The 19,984-nt window shown below is 38.8% G+C and overlaps 2 protein-coding genes across 2 annotated transcripts in view; both read left to right on the top strand.

The window, feature by feature from the left end:
• The first annotated feature begins 1,501 nt into the window (after window positions 1-1,501).
• LOC145500926 (solute carrier family 22 member 15-like) overlaps window positions 1,502-19,984 on the top strand; it is a 27,186-nt gene continuing 8,703 nt past the window's right edge. The window contains exons 1-3 of the mRNA XM_081480479.1: window positions 1,502-1,530; window positions 18,139-18,422; window positions 19,155-19,383. Coding sequence (XP_081336605.1) covers window positions 18,141-18,422; window positions 19,155-19,383 — 511 coding nt within the window. The 5' untranslated portion in view covers window positions 1,502-1,530; window positions 18,139-18,140. The remainder of the gene's footprint in view (window positions 1,531-18,138; window positions 18,423-19,154; window positions 19,384-19,984) is intronic.
• LOC145500148 (uncharacterized) overlaps window positions 19,724-19,984 on the top strand; it is a 2,362-nt gene continuing 2,101 nt past the window's right edge. Inside the window, exon 1 of the mRNA XM_081479628.1 lies at window positions 19,724-19,972. Within this exon, the coding sequence (XP_081335754.1) occupies window positions 19,724-19,972 (249 nt within the window). The remainder of the gene's footprint in view (window positions 19,973-19,984) is intronic.

The following is a 19,984-nucleotide window of genomic DNA, read 5'->3' as shown; positions in this document are numbered from 1 at the left end:
AGTCGGACCATAACATACGCTTGCTTTGTACGGCATTATGTATGGACAAGTGAAAATTCCGGACACTGGCCCAGGTGTAAGTAGTCGCTTTGTCCATGAGCAACTGTAAATGGCTGAGCATGCTCGAACTGGAGAGCTCTGGCTGTGTTTTTAGGAACTCTAAATAACCACTAACGAACTCACTCATAGACAATTGATCGTACTCCAACGTACCTTTACTGGAGAAAACGTACTGGTTTGGTAAGGTGGAGGATGCCTTCTGGCGCGTGCGAAGTGTATCCAAAGTTGGAAAACTGGCGATAGCCGGATTCAAGGGTGTGGAGGCTGCAAGAACATTCGTGAGCGGAAGATCAGAGCTCACGTGATCTGGAGTAAGCTGTTGTTGGTTTGCATTCGGGGCCGTCAGCTTGGCCAATTCCAACTGTGTCTTGGTGATCTCGAGTTGTAGTTTAAGGTTGTCCTGCCGAGTACGCTCGAGTTCTATCTCGGAGGAGATTGCAGGCGGCGTGATTCCCTCACTGGTTTTCGCGCTCGCTGATTTTTTGGATTTTTTCTTCGGACGTGCCCCTTGAGCTGGAGGAGGGTTAAGTTCTTGCTCTTCCATGAGACGAGTGAGATCATCAAGATTGTACTCGAAATCCTTAGCCATGGCCATCTTTTGGAGAGTTAGTCGCTGCGAAAGTCGGAGATATTATACGAGATTGACGAAACAGGCAACTAGAAGTCTTTCTTAACGCTACTGACACGCGATTGCTGACAAGCTGACAAACCGCACGCTATATATTACAATGCGGATGACCGCTGACAGGGTTACCATAGTAATTACTGTATTTGATCCAAGTACCAAAACCCTCTGTCGATATATTTTGCCACCAGGGAGGATGCTGCATATAAAACGTATCCACGTCTCTACGCATATAACCATGCATACTCTGGGTATGATCAAGCAGATGAATTTTCGCTGCAATATTATGGAATGAGGTCCTTGCCTATGAAAATGATGGCACCTCAATTTGCTCCTGTTCCGCTGTGGTGGGATCTTCGTCCAAGTTCGATTTCATGACGTTGATAATGCAGCGCGCGCGAATGTTGAAAGATCAACTTGAGTTATTTGAGTCGGTATAAACACTGGACGAATGTAAAAGCTCAAATGTAAACACAGCAATAGAGTCTGTTCGTTTCATATAACAATTACTAACCACGAACACATAGGGTGGTCTGCCTAGGTCTGTGATGAGGTTGCAACCATTTACAACGTAGCTTCATATTCTGCAGCTCTATACAGTACAACTAAAGAAGGAACTGGTTCATTCATTCCTATATGGACTGCTAGCTGAACTATAGAGCTTGACGGAGCACTTTTGTTTAAATTAGCGTGGCTTGAGTGACTGAAAACAATAATTTCACTGAGACCAAAACAGGACCGGGCTGGCAGATGGATGTATTGAAAGGCTACGTATTTAAGACTTGAGAGACAATTTATCTAACGTTACAGTTAAAGCTCCTTTTGAGAAAACACCTAGAAGCTAGGTAAGTGCATTTTCAACCGTATGTTTGCCTCCCTCGCTTCAGACCTTTCGTTCGAATATTGACCGTCGCTCAGCTTGTTTTGCACTTCGGTGAGAGTTTTGTTTATTTTTAGACATTATGTTTGTTTTCTTAGTGATAAAACCAAACACGCGAGATTCCCGCCATTTTTGCTTTAGTAGCCAATCGGATTATGGCTCTCGTTCGTGGATTGGTACGAGTAGGATATCAAGAGATCAGTAGAAAGTAATCCTTTTATCGAAAACAGTGTGTTTGTGCTCTTTGTACAAAAGTAGGAAAATAGTGCGTCTTAAACGGGATTACGCCTTACAGAATTGTGAGTATATCGACAATATGTTGGAGAATGTTTTTTGCTGTTTCGTTTTTTAAGTTAGATCCGATTTTTTAGAATTGCTATAGTCAACCCACATGTATGCCTTTGCTTTCAGTTGACTAGCTAGCTTGTGCTGATTAAACTAGTTCAAAACAACTGATAGATCCCATGGACTTTATTTTCCTGGTGTGTCTTCAATTCGAGTAGTACCCTGATCCGTGGTGCGAAACACAGCTCGCGTTCGCAAAAAATACGACTGTTTTGCAGTCTATTGCTGGTTTTCAGTGTCACGCAATTCAAAATAGATCAAAGTAAAAATCAAAACCGGTCAATAAAGTCCAGAATCTGGGAAATCAAAGAAGGTAAATACGCGAAGCCTCTCGCCAAAATTCTGGTCACAGCAATTTTTCTTATGCGAGATATGCAGAGAAATGTTTTCCCCAAATTTATAGAGATTTGTATGGAGACGCCATGCTGGTGCCCATCCGTATGGGCCCTAACATGGCGGCTGGAAACCAACAGAAACATCTGTCGCTGAGTTTTGCTACAAAAGCGTGGATTTATCCCTTGAGGAACTCTAAAACATTAAAATAATAATTTTTCTAAGACAGGAACTGTTCCGATAGCCAAGTTCCGCGAAATAAGTCACTTTTTCAACCATCATGACAGCTCTGTAGGCCGTCACGTAAGTGCCGCGTCACGCAAAAGCTTAGAAATTCAAGCGTAGTGTATCACAAAACCAAGAACCCATTCGGAGCAAAAATTTGTATGAATATTTGTTTTCAGCTGCTCTTATACATCATTAAAGTAAAATCTCAGGAAGATCAATAGTTTTGTAGTTCGAATTTTAGTGATGTCATGTGAAAACCAGCTATAGCCCGGTCCGCTTTCTGCATTCTTAGTTTAATACTGACCGATCCTGATAGTTTGCTTGATTTGCTGCCGATACTTAAGGTCATTCCACTGGAATAGAACCTGCACTGAGATTTTTGTAAAACTTCGCCTATTGATTGTATATATTATAGGAACTTAAATTTGAAATAAAAATGAGGGGTCCCCATGTTCATTTAGGAGCAACAGGACCTTGTTTATACCCAATAAATCCTCATAATAGCACCATGACAGGAGGGAGGGTTACCTTAGCAAGCGGGTTAACCCTAGCTGGAGGGCAAAAGATAGCCTGGGTCCGGTTTACAAGCAAAATTTTATAGGTAGGGTAACCCTACAATTAACCCGGGACAACTTAAGAGTGACTTCCTGTAAATACTACGGATAGGTGTGCAAAATGCAAAAATCGAATTCCCTCAAACTTTTTCACAAGAAAGCCCTCTGGAAACTATTTAAGAAAATACAACTTTTAGTTCGTTTGGATTTATATTTTTCAAGTAAAGCGGTTTTTTAATTTTCACCCTTGGAGAAGCCCTTGAACCACTGAAAAATGTGCTTCGTATTTGTGACTTGTGTAAGTAGACTAAAACAAATATCAAAACTATTTCGATATTACACAATTCAATGACCCCTCCTTTACAAAGTACCGTTATTAAAATTGGAAAAGATTCAAACTTGAATTTTTAAAAAATTTTCAAATTTACCCTCCTAAACAGCATTATCAGAAAGCTTGATTTTGGCAAATTTCAACAGCAAAACTCCCTACCTGGTACATGGATTCCGCTGTAAAGATGGTATTCTATAGAAAGAGTAAGGCTTCCTCTATCAATCTGTGAAATAAAATTTTGGGGCAACTCAAACTACGAATATAGACAACCGAAAATATTTACGGTACTCACTCGAAGTTTATGACCTTTGAACTTACAGTTGTCTTCATGAATACAAGAGATAACCTAAACAACAGGTGGAATTTTAGCCTGAATGCGACCTTCTCTCCCATTTAAATGATTTATAGTTATTTTTTATCTTCTGTGGGCAATTTTATCGAAAGTAATATTTTTTTTACGCTGAAAAGGAGTTCTAACTTGTGTATGAGTACATGCGTATTTGTTTACTGAAGCGGAAATTTGTGAATATTAAATTTATTCCATCTAAGTTCTATTTCGTGTGCTGCAAGGCGTTTCGTGTTCTCATTAAAACAAAATGGTATTGCCAAGTAGAAGGTTTTCCTCTCAGATTTTAAAACAACATATAGTTTTTGACTTACCATCCACATGCATGGCTTGATTTACTCAGCAGCATTACACCAGGTTTGATAGCGGTGAATCGAATTCATCCAAAAATATGTATTTATAATATCTTTCTTTGAGACTACTTGAGAAAGACCCTTGTGAAATAAGTCTACAAATTTTGAAACTCTCATTGCTGTGAAATAAAAAACCTGGATCTACTATTTTTATGCCGCGGTCGTGTGATCCTCGAGTGTGGTATCACATGACAATAACAACTAAAAAATGGCCACCTATAGTTATCCTCAAATCGTTGGTGGCACGTGCGGTCCTAGTGTTACGAATCCCGCACATGTTCAATGTGTTTTAATTAGAAAATGTGACAAAGACATTCGAGGTCATTTGAAGGCTATTGGTATGAGCGATTCTTCTCTGGACGAAGCAAGGCTACTGTTGGCTAGAGCAGGTCTGTGTATTCGTAATTCAATTTTATCTTTAGATCGAAAATATTGTGGAAGATTATCGAGAAAATACTGAATGCTACTGTAACAGACAATCACCATGAGGCCCAATAAGGCGTGATTTCATGATACGCGAAATCAAAATCTAATGGCGCTCTTCCAATGTAGCTGACCGTGCAAAAGCGTTATAGTCTCTTGAGACTATAGTCTCTTGAGTTATATTGCGGCCCGGCTATTTACAGGTTTCTCCCACGAAAATGCGGCAGCTGAGTGTAGCCATGCTCCGTTCGATTTGTGAAGGTTTTGATATTGACGTGGGAAACATCAAAGGACGGCGGAAAACTCCCTACTTGTCCTTACTTGGAGAGTCTCTCGAGTCATGCGATTGTCACTATAGTCCCTGCTTATGGCTGGTCGTCATTGTTATTGTGACTTATTGACCCGGGAGAACCATTTATTTATAAATTTGAGGAGTGGTTCCAAAGATATTATCCCAATACAGTTTTAGCCTCCCCTAAGAACTCGCCAGAAGCCTCGTTTTTACGTTTTCGTTTGTCTGAGCTGGTAACAAAGTGACCATAACTTTGTATCAAGCTTATACCATTTTGCTTTAACTCATTTCCGTCCAGTTAAGAAAATGGGTGTGGAAAAGGTCATAAGGTTATTCATTAATATCTCAGCAAATATTTACAGGAGAATAATCTACTATATCTCATTTAAAAGAGCATAAAAAATACTCTCTAGAAAAAAAAAAGTTTTCCTTCATGGAAGCTAGTAGTAATTTTTAACAATTTAAATAAATTAAACTTCACAAAAAAAAAAGGAAAAAATGTAAAAAAGTATTTAAAAAATGTATTTCCACTCCACTGGTCAAATTTGATGTAGAAATAACTAATTTCCTTAATTTATCAGCAAACATATCCTGAAAACAGAGCGAAAAACCATCGAAACCGAAATTTTTTAGAATATTTTTTTTTATCTAATTAAAAATCTCGCATTTCCGTCACCATGGCAACAGCCAGTTGAATATTAACTCGAATCGAGTTACGCGTCTTTTCGAAAAGTGTGTTTACTCAACAAAACGAAGCTTTTTTCCAAAGTTCCTGAGCTCTACGATCCCAAAAACGATTCAAGACACATAATTCAAGAATTATTTGAGATTGCAAACGGAAAAACGGCGGTCCGAAGGGAATTTAGTCGCATTTGAACAACATGCGTGGATTTGAGTAGCACATGGCGAAGGTCATGCAAGCTCACTTACCTAAAATTTTCGCTTCTAATTTCTTGCTAACCGTAAAATTACATTCGTATTTACTTCAAATACCTTTAGGAATGTTGTCCGCTTCCGAAAACATCTTCAGGACGTTGAAATCATGGACATCGCTCGCTCAACAAAACGCCGCCATTTTGACTTAAAATTGGGTGATTTCGCAATGTCGTCATGTAAGCCACATTGAAGCATTCCACGTGAAACTAGCCATGTGCTTAGGTAATTATCTCTAGTTTTATGTCTCCAACAGGGGCGGGGCAGAAGACTCCTGAAATTTTTGTACTGGATCATCCAACAAAAAGTGACGTCACATCCGGTTTAAACGGTGCCGCGCAGCCCGTTTCACAAAGCGAAAAAATGGCGTTTCGATTGGGGAAGATTTTCTTCTATTTGCAAACCATCAGGTCCGTGTCCTTCCATATTGAGGATAGAAATATCGTGAAGGCACATTTCTTCGACTTTTGAAGCAAAACTGTTGGCAAAAGAGAACAGTTTAGTATTGTTTTGAAGGAAAATAACGGAGAGCCTTGTGTCATCGAATGGCGGATTTTACACATATTCAAAACTGGTGTTGTTCCGACTTTTGGTTCTTATTGTTCGTGATTCGGTTATAACACTAAGTGCAATAGCCTATAATGTTAACAACAACCTGGATGAAGTATTGCTGGCCATAGTTTGTACTGTGCACAACGGGAACATATTTAACAGAAGCCGTTTTTTTCTGAAAGTGAACACAGTTGAAGCTCTGTATCCACGTGCGCGTGGTGGAAAAGACATGCTGAAGCGTATACTCAAGGTTAGTATCCTATTTCCGTATCTCTTGTTGAATACGGTTTTTCTCTGTAAGAAATAAGTGATGTTGAGAGTTAGAGGCGAGCTTTGGAGATATCAGATTTCCCCGAAGAGATCAACAAAGGGGTGAAGCACTCCCCCACCAAATTTTCTGGGAGTACCCCCCCGGGTACTGTGAAACTGTTCATAAATATACATGTATGCTGGACAGAATTCAAATTTTATCCAGTGGTCAATTGCATATTCCTCTTTATTGTCTGAACTGCAGTGCTGGCCTAGGGATCAACTTCTTTGGGCAGTTACAAAAGAGGGGGGTTGGCCTGTTTATAGGGTTAGCTCCTTAGCCCTTAACTTTACCTCTGCTTTTGACAGGTACCCACTTCTACTGTGACCCGGGGTGGGGGGTACTCCCTTATTTGCACTATAGGGGTATGTGTGGCCCCAAAAGGTATGGTTTTTCAGTCGTTTTGGTCATAAATAGGGTATCAGTTTTGGCCATTTTGGCCTTAAATAGGATATGGGTTTCGTACTCTAGTCTTGAATTGGGTAATGTTGTTTAGAAGAAGCTACTTTTTCATCATTAGTGATAAGACCATAAACAAAAGGCTGTCAAAAATTATGTTTAGGGCAACTGTGTCAGTTACCATGGTGGTAAATAGGTTATCAAATTTTTATTCTGGTAATAAATAGTGTAGGGAGAATCGCAGATTTTGGTAGTCATAATTAGTTAATTCAACTATTTTGAGATTTTAAAGATATGTTCTATATATCAAATTGACTCAACAAGAGATGCTGTGGGAACACAGGCCGCTGGTGATTGTTTTCACAGCTTTTTTAGTTCTTCCAAAGATCTGTTTACAACACCTCATCTTCTGTTAATCTGGTGGAGATACAATGTAGCTCTGTAGCAACGGGATCTTTGTTCATTATTTGATCAATGTTTAAATGGCATCTACCTTCCATCTTGTAAAGAAAGAATGATAAATGGCTGTCTCATACGCATGCATCAAATAATTCACAAAGGTCAGTTGTGATTGCTCCATTGTGGGTGGGCTGAGAATTCTAGCTTGGTTTGATCTTAAAGTGATTGTTTGCCATTTATTTCCCCATGCATTTGGCTGAATATGACCCTGCATGACTATTCAAAAACCTTATTGGATAATCAAATGGGCAATATCCCTCTTTGTTTGAGTTTCCTTCAGTCATTCAATCACAGTGGGTTTTGCTGAGTTAATTTTCTTTTCTTTGTAAATTGATATTTCTGCTTTAAATTCTAAATCTAGGCATCATGTGACACTCACCATGCGAAGAGTTGTCCTGGTTAGCCAAGCCAAAGTGTTTATATAAAGAAAAGTTGCCCTGCCTGTCAGGGTGCCAAGGCGTGACATGAGCCAAGGCTAGACAACTCACCCACCCCTGTTGTCTTGCAGGCAAGACAGGTTCATGATCCTAAATGTAAACAGCTGGTTGATTTTTCAAAGAAATAAATGAAAAGTTAGCTTGGCCAGGGTAACTCAGGAGAAGGGTTGTCTTGGGTACCCAAGACCATATAAATGGTCCCTAGTAGGGCCATTCTATTTTATTTCCACACTCCCTCTTCCTTTGTTGACATGAGCTTTAGACGGGGCTATGAAAGAGTTATTTCTGCACTTTTATCTTTTCTGTTAGGTGGTAAATATTGACTTATTTAGTGAGTGTGGCTGGGGGAAGGGGGTGTGGATATAAAATGGAATATCTCTAGTCAGCTCTGGGCCCAAGTTGTGTGTTGTCTAACTGAGTATACAAACTATACTTTCCAAAATCTTTATGGGTCGGTGTTTGAGAGGATCATCTTATATGTTCATCACTACAGTGGAACCCCGCCTTATGGCCACCCCATTCACATAGCCACCTTGTTATTACGGCCACTTGATTCTGGCTTGAACAGAGGCTCAGTCAGTTGGTCATTTTCTTATTTAAAGAACCCCTTTAACCACACTGTTAATGTGGTCAGATTTTTGTGGCCCAGCAGCCAGATTAACAGAGTTCCACTGTAATTTAAAATTGTCAGTGTTGGTTGTTTTAAGAATATTTGTACCTCACAGAGGTGAAAATGAATTTGAGCTATTACCCACAAAACAAAATTCTGGATTGTACATTTTAGGAGTAATATACAAAATTTATAATAAGCATTAGGCATCACTTTGATAGTGAAGTCCCATAACTCTATTATTTGGAGATTGGTTATCCACTATCCCTGAAATTACCAAGGCTGACATCTCTATTATCATGTCATCAAAGCCATAATATTTTGACACCTACTGTACCAAACACAGTTTCCTTAAGCAGTAACAAGAGTCTTTCTTTAGTAAACCAAAATAGTACTTGCTGCCAGGTGCTTTATAAAAGTAAAACCCTTCCAGAAGCCTTTACACAGTAATATCAGTTGCTAACAATTTTTTTGTGGCTGATTTAAACCTTGTAATAAATCATACTGAACTGGCCCAAGTTTAATATACATTTTGTTGCATTAAGCTCACATTTTTTCAGTTTTCATGTTTTCAGTTTAAAGGAGAAGGTCACTCCAAAAAGCTTACTTTTTTTGTCTTCACTTATAGCAAGTGAATATTCAGCATTTCCACTCACCAAAGGTTCAGCCTCTGAAGTGCCTGCTGTCCTTAAGAAATTCATCTCGAAATTAAGAAACGACTTCGGAGGCCACCATTTTGCAACTGTCTTAGCAGCCTGAGGCTGTGTTTATGTGACTTCATTCTGTCCAACTCGAAATTGGTGGGAAGGAGAAGAACCTGCAACTGACTTGGCATCCGTTACAAGGAGTTTAGAGCTTGTTTAGCTCAAAATAATATGTCTCAAGAGCAGCCATAACCCAGAGTGGTAGTCAAAAGGCTTGTCGCAAGCTATCAGGGCAAAATCCGTCAGACAGAATGATGTCATGAAAACTTGGCCTGGGTGCTTCTTTGGAGGTGAACTTCATAAGGAAAACCTGCACTTCAGACGCTGAAACTTCTGTGAGTGGCTAACCTTAGTGCAAGGTTTTCATTAGCGTTGACATAAAATTTATGTTTTTTGGAGTGACCTTCTCCTTTAAAATACACACATTAAGACTTAACTCAGTAGCAAGGTACCTCTTGTATGACCAGTAACAGTATACATGTATCCAAAAAACAAAATATATATTGTCCAAACTCAGTCATGTTAGTAGTGTTAGTGTCTAATGAGTTCCTGCAAAGAGATAATTATACAATCATTCTTGCAACTCACCCCAATATTCTGGGAGTCTCCCACCTACCATTTAGATCATCCATCCCAGGCAAGTTTTGAACTATTTTCCAGATACAAGGGACCATGGGCTCCTAGGGACAGTGCTTTAAAGTGCTATTATGATGAAATTTGCGGATGTCCTCCATAATATGAGCATAACAGTTTTGTTACCATGGCAACATACTGGGTTTCAACCTTTCCTGATGATTATAGGTTTTTCTGGCCACCTTTGGCTTTCCATTTTGATATTTGCCAATGGTGCCTCATCAGCACGATCTGGGAAGCATACATGTATTAACATGCAAGGTCAAAGTCGTAGCCTCGTTTAACGTTTTTCAAGCTGAAAATCACTGAATTAGTGAAATCAGGTTAGAGGGGACTGGAAAAGAGCAAGTTGCCATGGGAAAATACAGGCTGTATATAATTTTTATAGCCATAGGTGTGTTTCCTGTAGTTCTAAGTATAAGCCTACCAACCTGATGTAATATTGGGTTAAGTGTATGACAACATCAGTCACCTCATTTGCATATTTCTATTTTTCAACCTACATATCTTTGGAACTGATGCAGATATCTGCAAAAGGTAAACAGCATTTTTAATCTTTTGTGGAATGCTGGGTGATACACCTGAAAATTCTGACTCAAGGAGTGAAAATTTAAGGATAGAAGCACTTTAAAGCATTGAGTTGAATTTATGCTGTTGGCAAAATTTTACTCTAAGGTGTCGAAAGGAATTTGGAGGGGAATTTGGTGTGGTTATTGAATTGACAGATGTTGGTTCTGTTATTATTGTCATTATCTTCTATATTTTTGAGGCAGAATGGTTGTTGGCAAAAGCATAACTGGCAATATGCTCACTGACCTGTGTTTAGATGTTTTCAGGTTTTTGTCTCTGACAATGAAGGTCAATTTGAGTAGTTACACTGTCTTTACAATAGAACATAAGGATATTAATAGTATAGCTATATTTCAATATCCTCATACTAAAATTATAGTAATTTTATGGCTCAATTTCTACCTCTGCTTTAATTTGTTTAAACCAGTTAATTTTTTTAAACCAATTTAATTTCATCAAAGGGGAAGGGGGAATCTGAGAACAACAATAAATTAGACCAACAAATATAAGGACATTTGCAATGGTTGCTTTCATGGCTTAGTGGAGATGAAGTGGACCAAAAAGTCAGAGATCTGATGTTTGAATCTAGGTCTGTCTGTACAAAGATTGTATTGTAGTATAGGAGTATTATGGTAAGTTATCACTTATGTTGGGAGGTTGATATGGGATCCTGGCTGTACTGTTGTAGGGTAGGAATAGGGACTGAGGGGTGGGTGGTGTGCTTGTGATCCTTTTTAAAAACCACTCTAAAAGTGGAAACAAACTGATTTCAATTGAAAAATTTGCAGCACAGGTAAAAATGATACATTATATCTTGTTTTTTTATAGGTGGTAAATGAGCAAATACCCTCATGATCAAGAGACCTGTCCAAGTGTGATTTTTTTTTTACTGATAATGGAAATCATAATAAAGATGCAAAGCCACCTTGGTGTGATTTCTTCCTTGACAGTGAAGTGCAACCTAACCAAAAGTTGCATTCTGTAAGAGGTTTACAAAAATTAAATGGAAAATTAAACTACACCAGTTTGTATTAATTTTATAAGTACTCCTCTCTCCAAAATATATTTGGTATGTTGTCATACATGTACTGGCAAGAATATAATGTAGAAATTTTATGGGAAATATTTCCATTCAAAAAATATGCAGCTCGGACACAATAACAATAATTCTCATTTCTGTGGTGTTTTCTTTGGTGTGAAAGTGTAAAAACAGATTCTATTACCCTACATGTAAGTTGAAGAATATAGGAGCTCCTCTGCAAAAGTTTGTTGTTGTTTTTTCTGTTCATTTTTTTGTTGAACATTTATATTTTCCTATAAGCAGTTTCTTCTCAACACATTGTAAGATAATAACTAGCCATAAAAAGGACGTTTTTGTCTCAGAGATCATTTTCAAGATAAAAAAAAGTGATTTTCATTTATATTCTTTATTTTCTTTGGGCAGAGACGTTTTGAGAATTTCCCTAAAAATATCACAAGGTACAAAGGAAGGGGCAAAAATAAAAGTTGTTTTCATTATCAGTTTGAGTCTCTCTGAAGCTGCAAAGTATGGTTATTTTATACTGTTGTGGATAACGTTAGGCCCATTTTAATTCAAAATACAAATGGGAACTTACATTGATAATGACACAATCCCTTAAATTGGCACTGTTTTGTTTTTTTGCTTTTTTCCAGAAAACAATTTGAACATCCTTTTTACACAAGGAGAGGCGGGGGGGGGGGGGGGGGGAGGTATTTTACATAGTTTTAAATGGGGAAGCTGCACCTCAAGGTCCAACCCCTTAATACTGTATCCCTTTTCTTAACCCATAGAAAGTAGTTTTAAAATATCTTTTTGAACAATATATCAGAATCCCCTCATTCTGGCTCATGAGAGTAAATGAGAGATTATCAACAACATTTTAGAGCTAGAAGAAGGAAGTCCCTAAAAGAAAGATTTCGGTACCCTTTCATTATACACCTGAATTCAACTTGTCAGAAATCCCTTACCCTTTAATAGTTATATCTGAAGCCTGAAAACTTTTGAGCAGAGCTTCCTGATATATATCCTTACAAGGAGTCCTCCCACATACACAATCCAGGAACTCTTGACAAGTTGCGATGAAGCTGGCTTTAAGACTGTCTGATAAGGCAGCTTCTTCAGTTTTTGAGAACAAACTTGTTACTCTCAGTCAACTTCTAGTATGGATCCTTTTCTTTTCTGGTCTGGTCCAAGTTCACAGACACTACTAGCTAGCAATCACTTTCACAACACTAACACTAGCAATGTCAGTTGCAGTCTGGTTGTTCAGTTTCACCGCACCATGTTTCATGGTCACTCATCATTGTCAGACATGAGTTCATAATAGCTTGTAACATTCACCAGCCTGGTAGTGTCATTGTTGCTATTACCTGTTCCCAGACTTCCTTTTATGGCTGGGTGTTGGGGCATGATATTTCATTACTGTTTGCAAACAGTTTATTAAGATCGCACATTGAAAGCGTGATGAATTAAAATAATTGAACTCTATGAGAGAGAATTGCTAGGGTTCTCTCATTCTCTGGAACTGAAATGTCTTGATGTAAGCTTATATAGAGAAAGCAAACTGAAAATAGGGCAAAATGTCTAAGTAACCTTTCAAAATAAGTTGCAAAGACATTTGATAGTTAGGGATTAAAAGATAGGGAACTTGCTCTGTAAACAAGGCAATTGAAAGGAATCGAAGCAATTAAAGGTGCATGCTTGACCTCACAGGATCGGGCGGGGGGGGGGGGTGTATTGAAACTTTATAGTGTCACTGACATTTAACACTGTTGAAACAGAAAAATAAATTACACTATAACTGAAAAAAAAAAAACACGACATGCCCCGATTACTGAATCGCCCATAAAAATATCCTCTTGTTTATATTTAAGGGGTTCACGGCCTGCTAAAGTACATGTTAAAGGAAGCGTTTGCCATTATTAAGGGATTACCAAGGGAAACATTAAGATATCTCGTTTAAGGTTCTTAACAAATCGTAACAGAATTTATAATGCCAGTTTGAGTCACAAGCAAGAACAAGAATTTGAGTTAGTGTCGATTGGCAAGAAAGTTCCGCCCCGTTATGTGTGTGGATCTTTACAGTGTGATACGATTAACAGCTCTGTGTTTGTTAATGGTAAATTTCAAAAAATGGGCTTCTGTTAAATAGGTTCTCCCACGGCTAGAAAACTGACATGGCGCTTTTCTCTCAGTGTAATACCTACCTAAGAGAATAGGATATTTGAATTGAGTGCAACTTACCTAGAATTCATTATTTCCACGTAAACGATGACTCCTGTGGAATTCAGTTACGAAGAAACGACGACATTTCGTAAAAACACACGCCTTCAAAACAGCGTCTTTTTGAAAAAATAATTGTTCTGTTCCACAAACAAACGATATGGCGAGGAAGAAGACAAAATTTTGTTTATCATGGCCAAATAAAACGTTAGAAATATCCCGCCGATCGCGAAATATTGCTGTTTTACTTACAGGGAGAACCATTATGTCGCAGTCAAATTTTATTTCGCCGCTCAACCCGCTTTTTTACCGGATGTGACGTCACTTTTTGTTGGATGATCCAAACACACAAAAAGTGCCAGGCGTCGCAGAGTGTTCTCCCCCGCCCCTGGTCTCCAAATTTCAGGGGAAACGATAATAATCCGATTTTTTTAGAATTTTTTTAGTCATCAATCCTGAAGTATTGAAATTTATAGAGCCGGACGGGGGACAGTTGACCTGATCGTTAACAGTGCAAGATCATTTACCGTTGCGAAAAAATCTCTTGAATTTTGCGGCAGCCGTTTGACTCGCTTTCTTAATATTGTGATGTTTACAGTCGTTCAAGAGAATCCTAGCTACAATAAGGACTTAGAAGATTTACACGTGCTACATGGAGGTCAGGTGGTATTTTTTGGAAAGTAATCCTCCAGTCCAATCCTAGCCTCCTTACCGGCATCCAGATGTCTCGCAATCGTGTTCTTAGGCAATTTTCGCCTGTGATAACGCTCAGTAGTATGATTAAATCTCCGGTACGTTAAACTTTCTTTCTGATTCTTTGCTTTGGTTTTGATTCACAAGAGATATTAACATTTCGGAAAAACACCAAACGGATTTCGAGTCGCATGTAAGCCCGACCAGGGGAGAGAGGAGAGGGGGCGTGCAAAAATGACCTCGAATACCTTTGCCACATTATCCAATTTTAACAAATTGAACATGTGCGGGATTCGAAACCCTAGCACCGCACGTGACGCACATGCCACCAACGATTTGAGAATAACTGCAGGTGGCCATTTTTTAGTTGTTATTGTCATGTGATACCACACTCGAGGATCACACGACCGCGGCATAAAAATAGTAGATCCAGGTTCTTCATTTCACTGTAATGAGAGTTTCAAAATTTTGTAGACTTATTTCACAAGAGTCTTTATCAAGTAGTCTCAAAGCATTATGATGTCAAAAGACATAATAAATATATTTTGATGAAATCGATTTGCGAAAATCGATTTGTCAATTATCGTCACGCCATCTCACCGCTATCACACCCGGTGTAACGCTGCTGAGTAAATCAAGCCATGCATGTGGATGGTAAGTCAAAAACTATATGTTGTTTTAAAATCTGAGAGGAAAACCTTCTACTTGACAATACCATTTTGTTTTAATGAGAACACGAAACGCCTTGCAGCACACGAAATAGAACTTAGATGGAATAAATTTAATATTCACAAATTTCCGCTTCAGTAAACAAATACGCACGTACTCATACACAAGTTAGCACTCCTTTTCAGCGTAAAAAATATTACTTTCGATAAAATTGCCCACAGAAGATAAAGAATGACTACAAATCATTTAAATGGGGGAAAGGGTCGCATTCAGGCTAAACTTTCAACTGTTGTTTAGGTTATCTCTTGTATTCATGAAGACAACTTTAAGTTCAAAGGTCATAAACTTCAAGCGAGTACCGTAAATATTTTCGGTCGTCTAAATTCGCAGTTTCAGTTGCCCCAAAATTTTATTTCACAGAACGATAGAGGAAGCCTTATTCTTTCTATAGAATATCATCTTCACAGCGGAATCCATGTACCAGGTAGGGAGTTTTGCCGTTGAAATTTGCCAAAATCAAGCTTTCTGATAATGCTGTTTAGGAGGGTAAATTTGAAAATTTTTTAAAAATTCAGGTTTGAATCTTTTCCAATTCTAATAACGGTACTTTGTAAAGGAGGGGTCATTGAATTGTGTAATATCGAAATAGTTTTGATATTTGTTTTAGTCTACTTACACAAGTCACAAATACGAAGCACATTTTTCAGTGGTTCAAGGGCTTCTTCAAGAGTGAAAATCAAAAAATCGCTTTACTTGAAAAATATAAATCCAAACAAACTAAAACTTGTATTTTCTTAAGTAGTTTCCAGAGGGCTTTCTTGTGAAAAAGTTTGAGGGAATTCGATTTTTGCATTTTGCACATCTATCCGTAGTATTTACAGGAAGTCACTCTTAATGCGCGGTTACACTCAAAGGGTCTGGAAACAATTAGAAATTTAACCTGTCGGGTTAACCCTACATAGAGTGTTTACAAGGGAAAAAGTTAACCCGCCTGCCAGGGTAACCCTAGCACGCAGATAGGATAAACCGCCTACCCGGGTAACCTTAGCTGCCTTCCAAACAGGCGATGAAGAAAAAAAGAGAAAATGTGTGAGTGCTAGGGTAACCCGCTTGCTAGGGTAACCCGCTTGCTAGGGTAACCCGCTTGCTAGGGTAACCCGCTTGCTAGGGTAACCCGCCTCCTAGGGTAAACCTCTCTCCTTGTAAACAGGCCCTTAATCAGACCGAAAAATATGGGTATACGAGTGTGATTTCTTTATTCAATTCATTACGTCAGTTCAAAGATATGCGTATGCACGATTCCTCATGAAGAAATAGTTTCTCCGTGAGATAGAAATAGAAACTCTTCGTCATTGAGTGTCTTGCCTAAACTAGTTTGGACTGCTCGAGCTCTGATGACAGTGTAAACAAATACAAACAGAAAAATTTAAACACATTTGGCGATGCGCTGTCTTGCAAGGTCGCTGGTCAAAACTTCGAACGCCACCAAAGTAGACCAAACATGCGAAGTACGCGCTCGAACGCACTGTTCTAATCTTTGATTACTCGGGCTTCCGAAAAGGCCGAGTCTGCACTTGGTGGGTCATAGTGCCAGGCGTTCCTAGCGGAGAGCGCGAAACTGAGGATTACAATTGCAACTCGAAGACGGAACAGTTGTGACAAAGCTCTGGCTACTGGCTCAGTTAACAAGCAACCGTGTGATGCTCCTACGAACACTTCAGACGTTGAAGAAATCAGGGATCAGAGGAAACGCAATGAATTACCTGGCATTCATCGTCCGAATCATCCATGTTTGTGTTGAAAAACAGAGTGCTGTAAAGCCACGTGACGCAATTGGCGGGAAAGAAGGGGAGCCTGCACTCATTGTGGTCAGTTGAAAGAATACCCAACGCTCCCTATCCTTCACCGACCTACTCTCCTACCCCCGAAAAGTATCTTTTTATATTTCGAGCTAAGACCAATTTATTTTTGTTTATTTTATTTTCGAAAATTTTATTTTACATATTTTTCTCATAATTATCATAATTATTCGATGTTCCGGAATGTTCCGGGATGTTCCATGTTCTAGGTTTTATCGACGGCCCGTGTGTGATTGATAACCGCTGTAATACATGTACGCGATTGTCAATCAATTTACTCATCGAGTTCGGCATGCAGTAAAACAAACGAGCGAAAAACTACGAAAAATAAATTAATCCGGTACCTTTGTTTTATCGTTGTTAACTTCATTCACACATGTCATCATCGCCTAAAAATGAGTAGCTTTAGTCTGAAGAAAAATAAATTTGGGTCAATCAATCTGACCTGCTGGCGATCGACGCAACCACTGCGATTACGATTCTTAAAAGCCTTGAATACGAGTTCTTGAAACGATTTTGGTCCAAGGGCGACAGCAGTCATTTTGAAAATTCTCCATCCTTTCAAATATCCTGGACTTGGAGTAATGTCTTTCAAATAAATGAAACAGCAACTGTCCGCCATGTTTACTTGCCGAGATGGCAAAGATGGCGAGGTCTAGCGGGGTGAATATAGCGTCATATGATGAGCTTTTCGACCGATCAGAATGTCCAATTCTTATATTCACTTCTGGAAATTATACTAATTCGGTATTATTCTATAACATCTTCAGACTCAAAGTGCACAAAGTGCGAGATTTAAATACTAGAAGATGGTAATTAGCACTAATAAACATGTGAAAAACAGAAACAAAGTATAGAATGATACCAAAATATAACATCGCCAATTTTCCTTGTATCTGCTGTCTGTACTCGGATTAACCTTTATCCTTTATATCGAAGCGTATCGGCATACTTAATTAACGGAAATTTAAAGACTTATTTAGCAAGAGCAGAGTGTGTACTTTATAATTCTTTAATTAAGCCAAGTTATCTAAAATATCAGGATCAAATTTTGGTTAAAATGCTTGAGGTTGGGGTAAGGCTCATTCACGATTAACTCCTCCCCCAAAAAACAAAATCATCCCCTTCCCTCCCGGGGTGAAAAAAGCCTGAATCATTAAGATAGCTCCACTTTAAGAATTGAATTAAAAAAAAAAAAAAAAAAAAAAAAAACAGGAATTGGAAGGAAAACCTACCTTTATTTTATACAGATGATAGATTTGATGTCATAATATCTATTATTTTTTTATTTTTCAGCGATGAAATTAACCACTGATGAGGTTTTCGAGAAAATTGGCAGCTTTGGTCGCTACCAAATCGTGCTCAACGTATATTTTAGCATTGCCTATGGATTATGGTGGTGCTTTCCTGTGATACTGATGGTGTTTATCGCATCTGAACCCGGCTGGAAGTGCAAAAATATCTCCACGTGTCCGATTACAGGAACCATTAGTCTAGGAGACGACAACTATAAACACAGATGTGATATTCCCCAAGAAGACTGGGAATTTGCAGATGATTTTACTTCGGTCGTCACGGAGGTAAGTATACAGTAAATTGAAGAAGTGCATGAACTAACTTTAATTTTCCTGGTAAAGACACCAATATTATGCGATTCTACTGCAACATTTTACGTTAATATATCCTTATTTAGTATAAATCTACTAGCGTTCTATCACATTGGCTACGCTATATCACCATCTACTTTGTCGTAGATAGTGAGTAGCCTGGTGCAGTGTGCACTTGTTAATAAACTGGCGTCCGCTTCTTTTCGTTTTCGAAATGTTAGTGAAGAGGATTTAGATAAAGCGTTGAACGACTAGTAGACTTATACTAAAACAATCAGATTTTTTGCTCTCGATTTCTATGTGTGGTAACTATTGCGCGAATCTCGAGCTCATAACTCAGTAATAGTTAAATATATAGAGATTGGGTATAGAGGTAAGCATAGAAAGGATTACACACGGTGGCTCGAAGGCATGAATCTTAATTTCGAGCGGTAAAAATATATATATTTCACGAAGGAGCGCAATTACTCTGTGCCTATAAAACATTAAAGCCCCCAGGTCAATTCTAAGAGTTAAGAACTTTCTACTGCATGAAACATAATAGATCACTGAATCAATCAGAATTCCATGCATGATCGACTTTGAAATCTCCTTCTAGGAAAAGAACTCAAAACATGAAAACATTCCTGGTTTGAAAGCGAAACACGAATAACGAGCTGTACGAATTCAAATTTTACCACTGTTCGTGTTTCATTCTTCTTTCAGTTTGACCTTATTTGTGATCGTGGCTCTCTTGGATTCGTTTCAACCTCCGTTATCTTTGCTGGCTTTGTTGTTGGTAGTGTCTCCGTGAGTACCATCTCTGACAAGTTTGGTCGCAAACTCCCAGTGTTCGTTTGTGGCTTCTTTTGCTGCCTGTTTAATTTTGTTTCGGCGTTTTCTCCTGCATTCTGGGTGTTTGCTCTTTTTCGTGCCATCGTTGGATTCATGATTGGTGAGCAGCATGTTATAATTATTATATGTTCAATAAATGTGGCGCCGAATGAGTTGGGCATCGGAAAAATGGCAGAACCAAAACTGCGTTGTCGTCGTTTAATTTAATAATATGGTTCACTTCAAATTTCATTGGTTTAACGAGAGTCCTCGTTACGAAGTACTCTACTATTGACATATACATAGGTTGAGACCCTACCCCCACCCATACCCTCACCCAAGGCCTTGTTCCAGTGTATCCCACCCAAGGTCTTGTCCCAGTGTATCTCACCCAAGATCTTGTTCCAGTATATCTCACCCAAGGTCTTGTTCCAGTGTTTCCCACCCAAGGTTTTGTTCCAATGTATCCCACCGAAAGTCTTTTTCCAGTGTATCCCACCGAAGGTCTTGTCCCAGTGCATCTCACCCAAGATCTTGTTCTAGTGTTTCCCACCCAAGATCTTTTTCCAGTGTTTCCCACCCAAGGTCTTGCCTCAGTGTATCTCACCCAAGGTCTTGTTCCAGTGTATTCCACTCGAGGTCTTCCTCCAGTGTATACCACCCAAGGTCTTGCTCCAGTGTATCTCATGCACCCAGGATCTTGTTCCAGTGTATCTCACCCA

This window comes from Orbicella franksi, chromosome 10, assembly GCF_964199315.1.
Source record: "Orbicella franksi chromosome 10, jaOrbFran1.1, whole genome shotgun sequence".
Lineage (NCBI taxonomy): Eukaryota > Metazoa > Cnidaria > Anthozoa > Scleractinia > Merulinidae > Orbicella > Orbicella franksi.
This window is presented reverse-complemented; position numbering and strand designations above follow the sequence as displayed.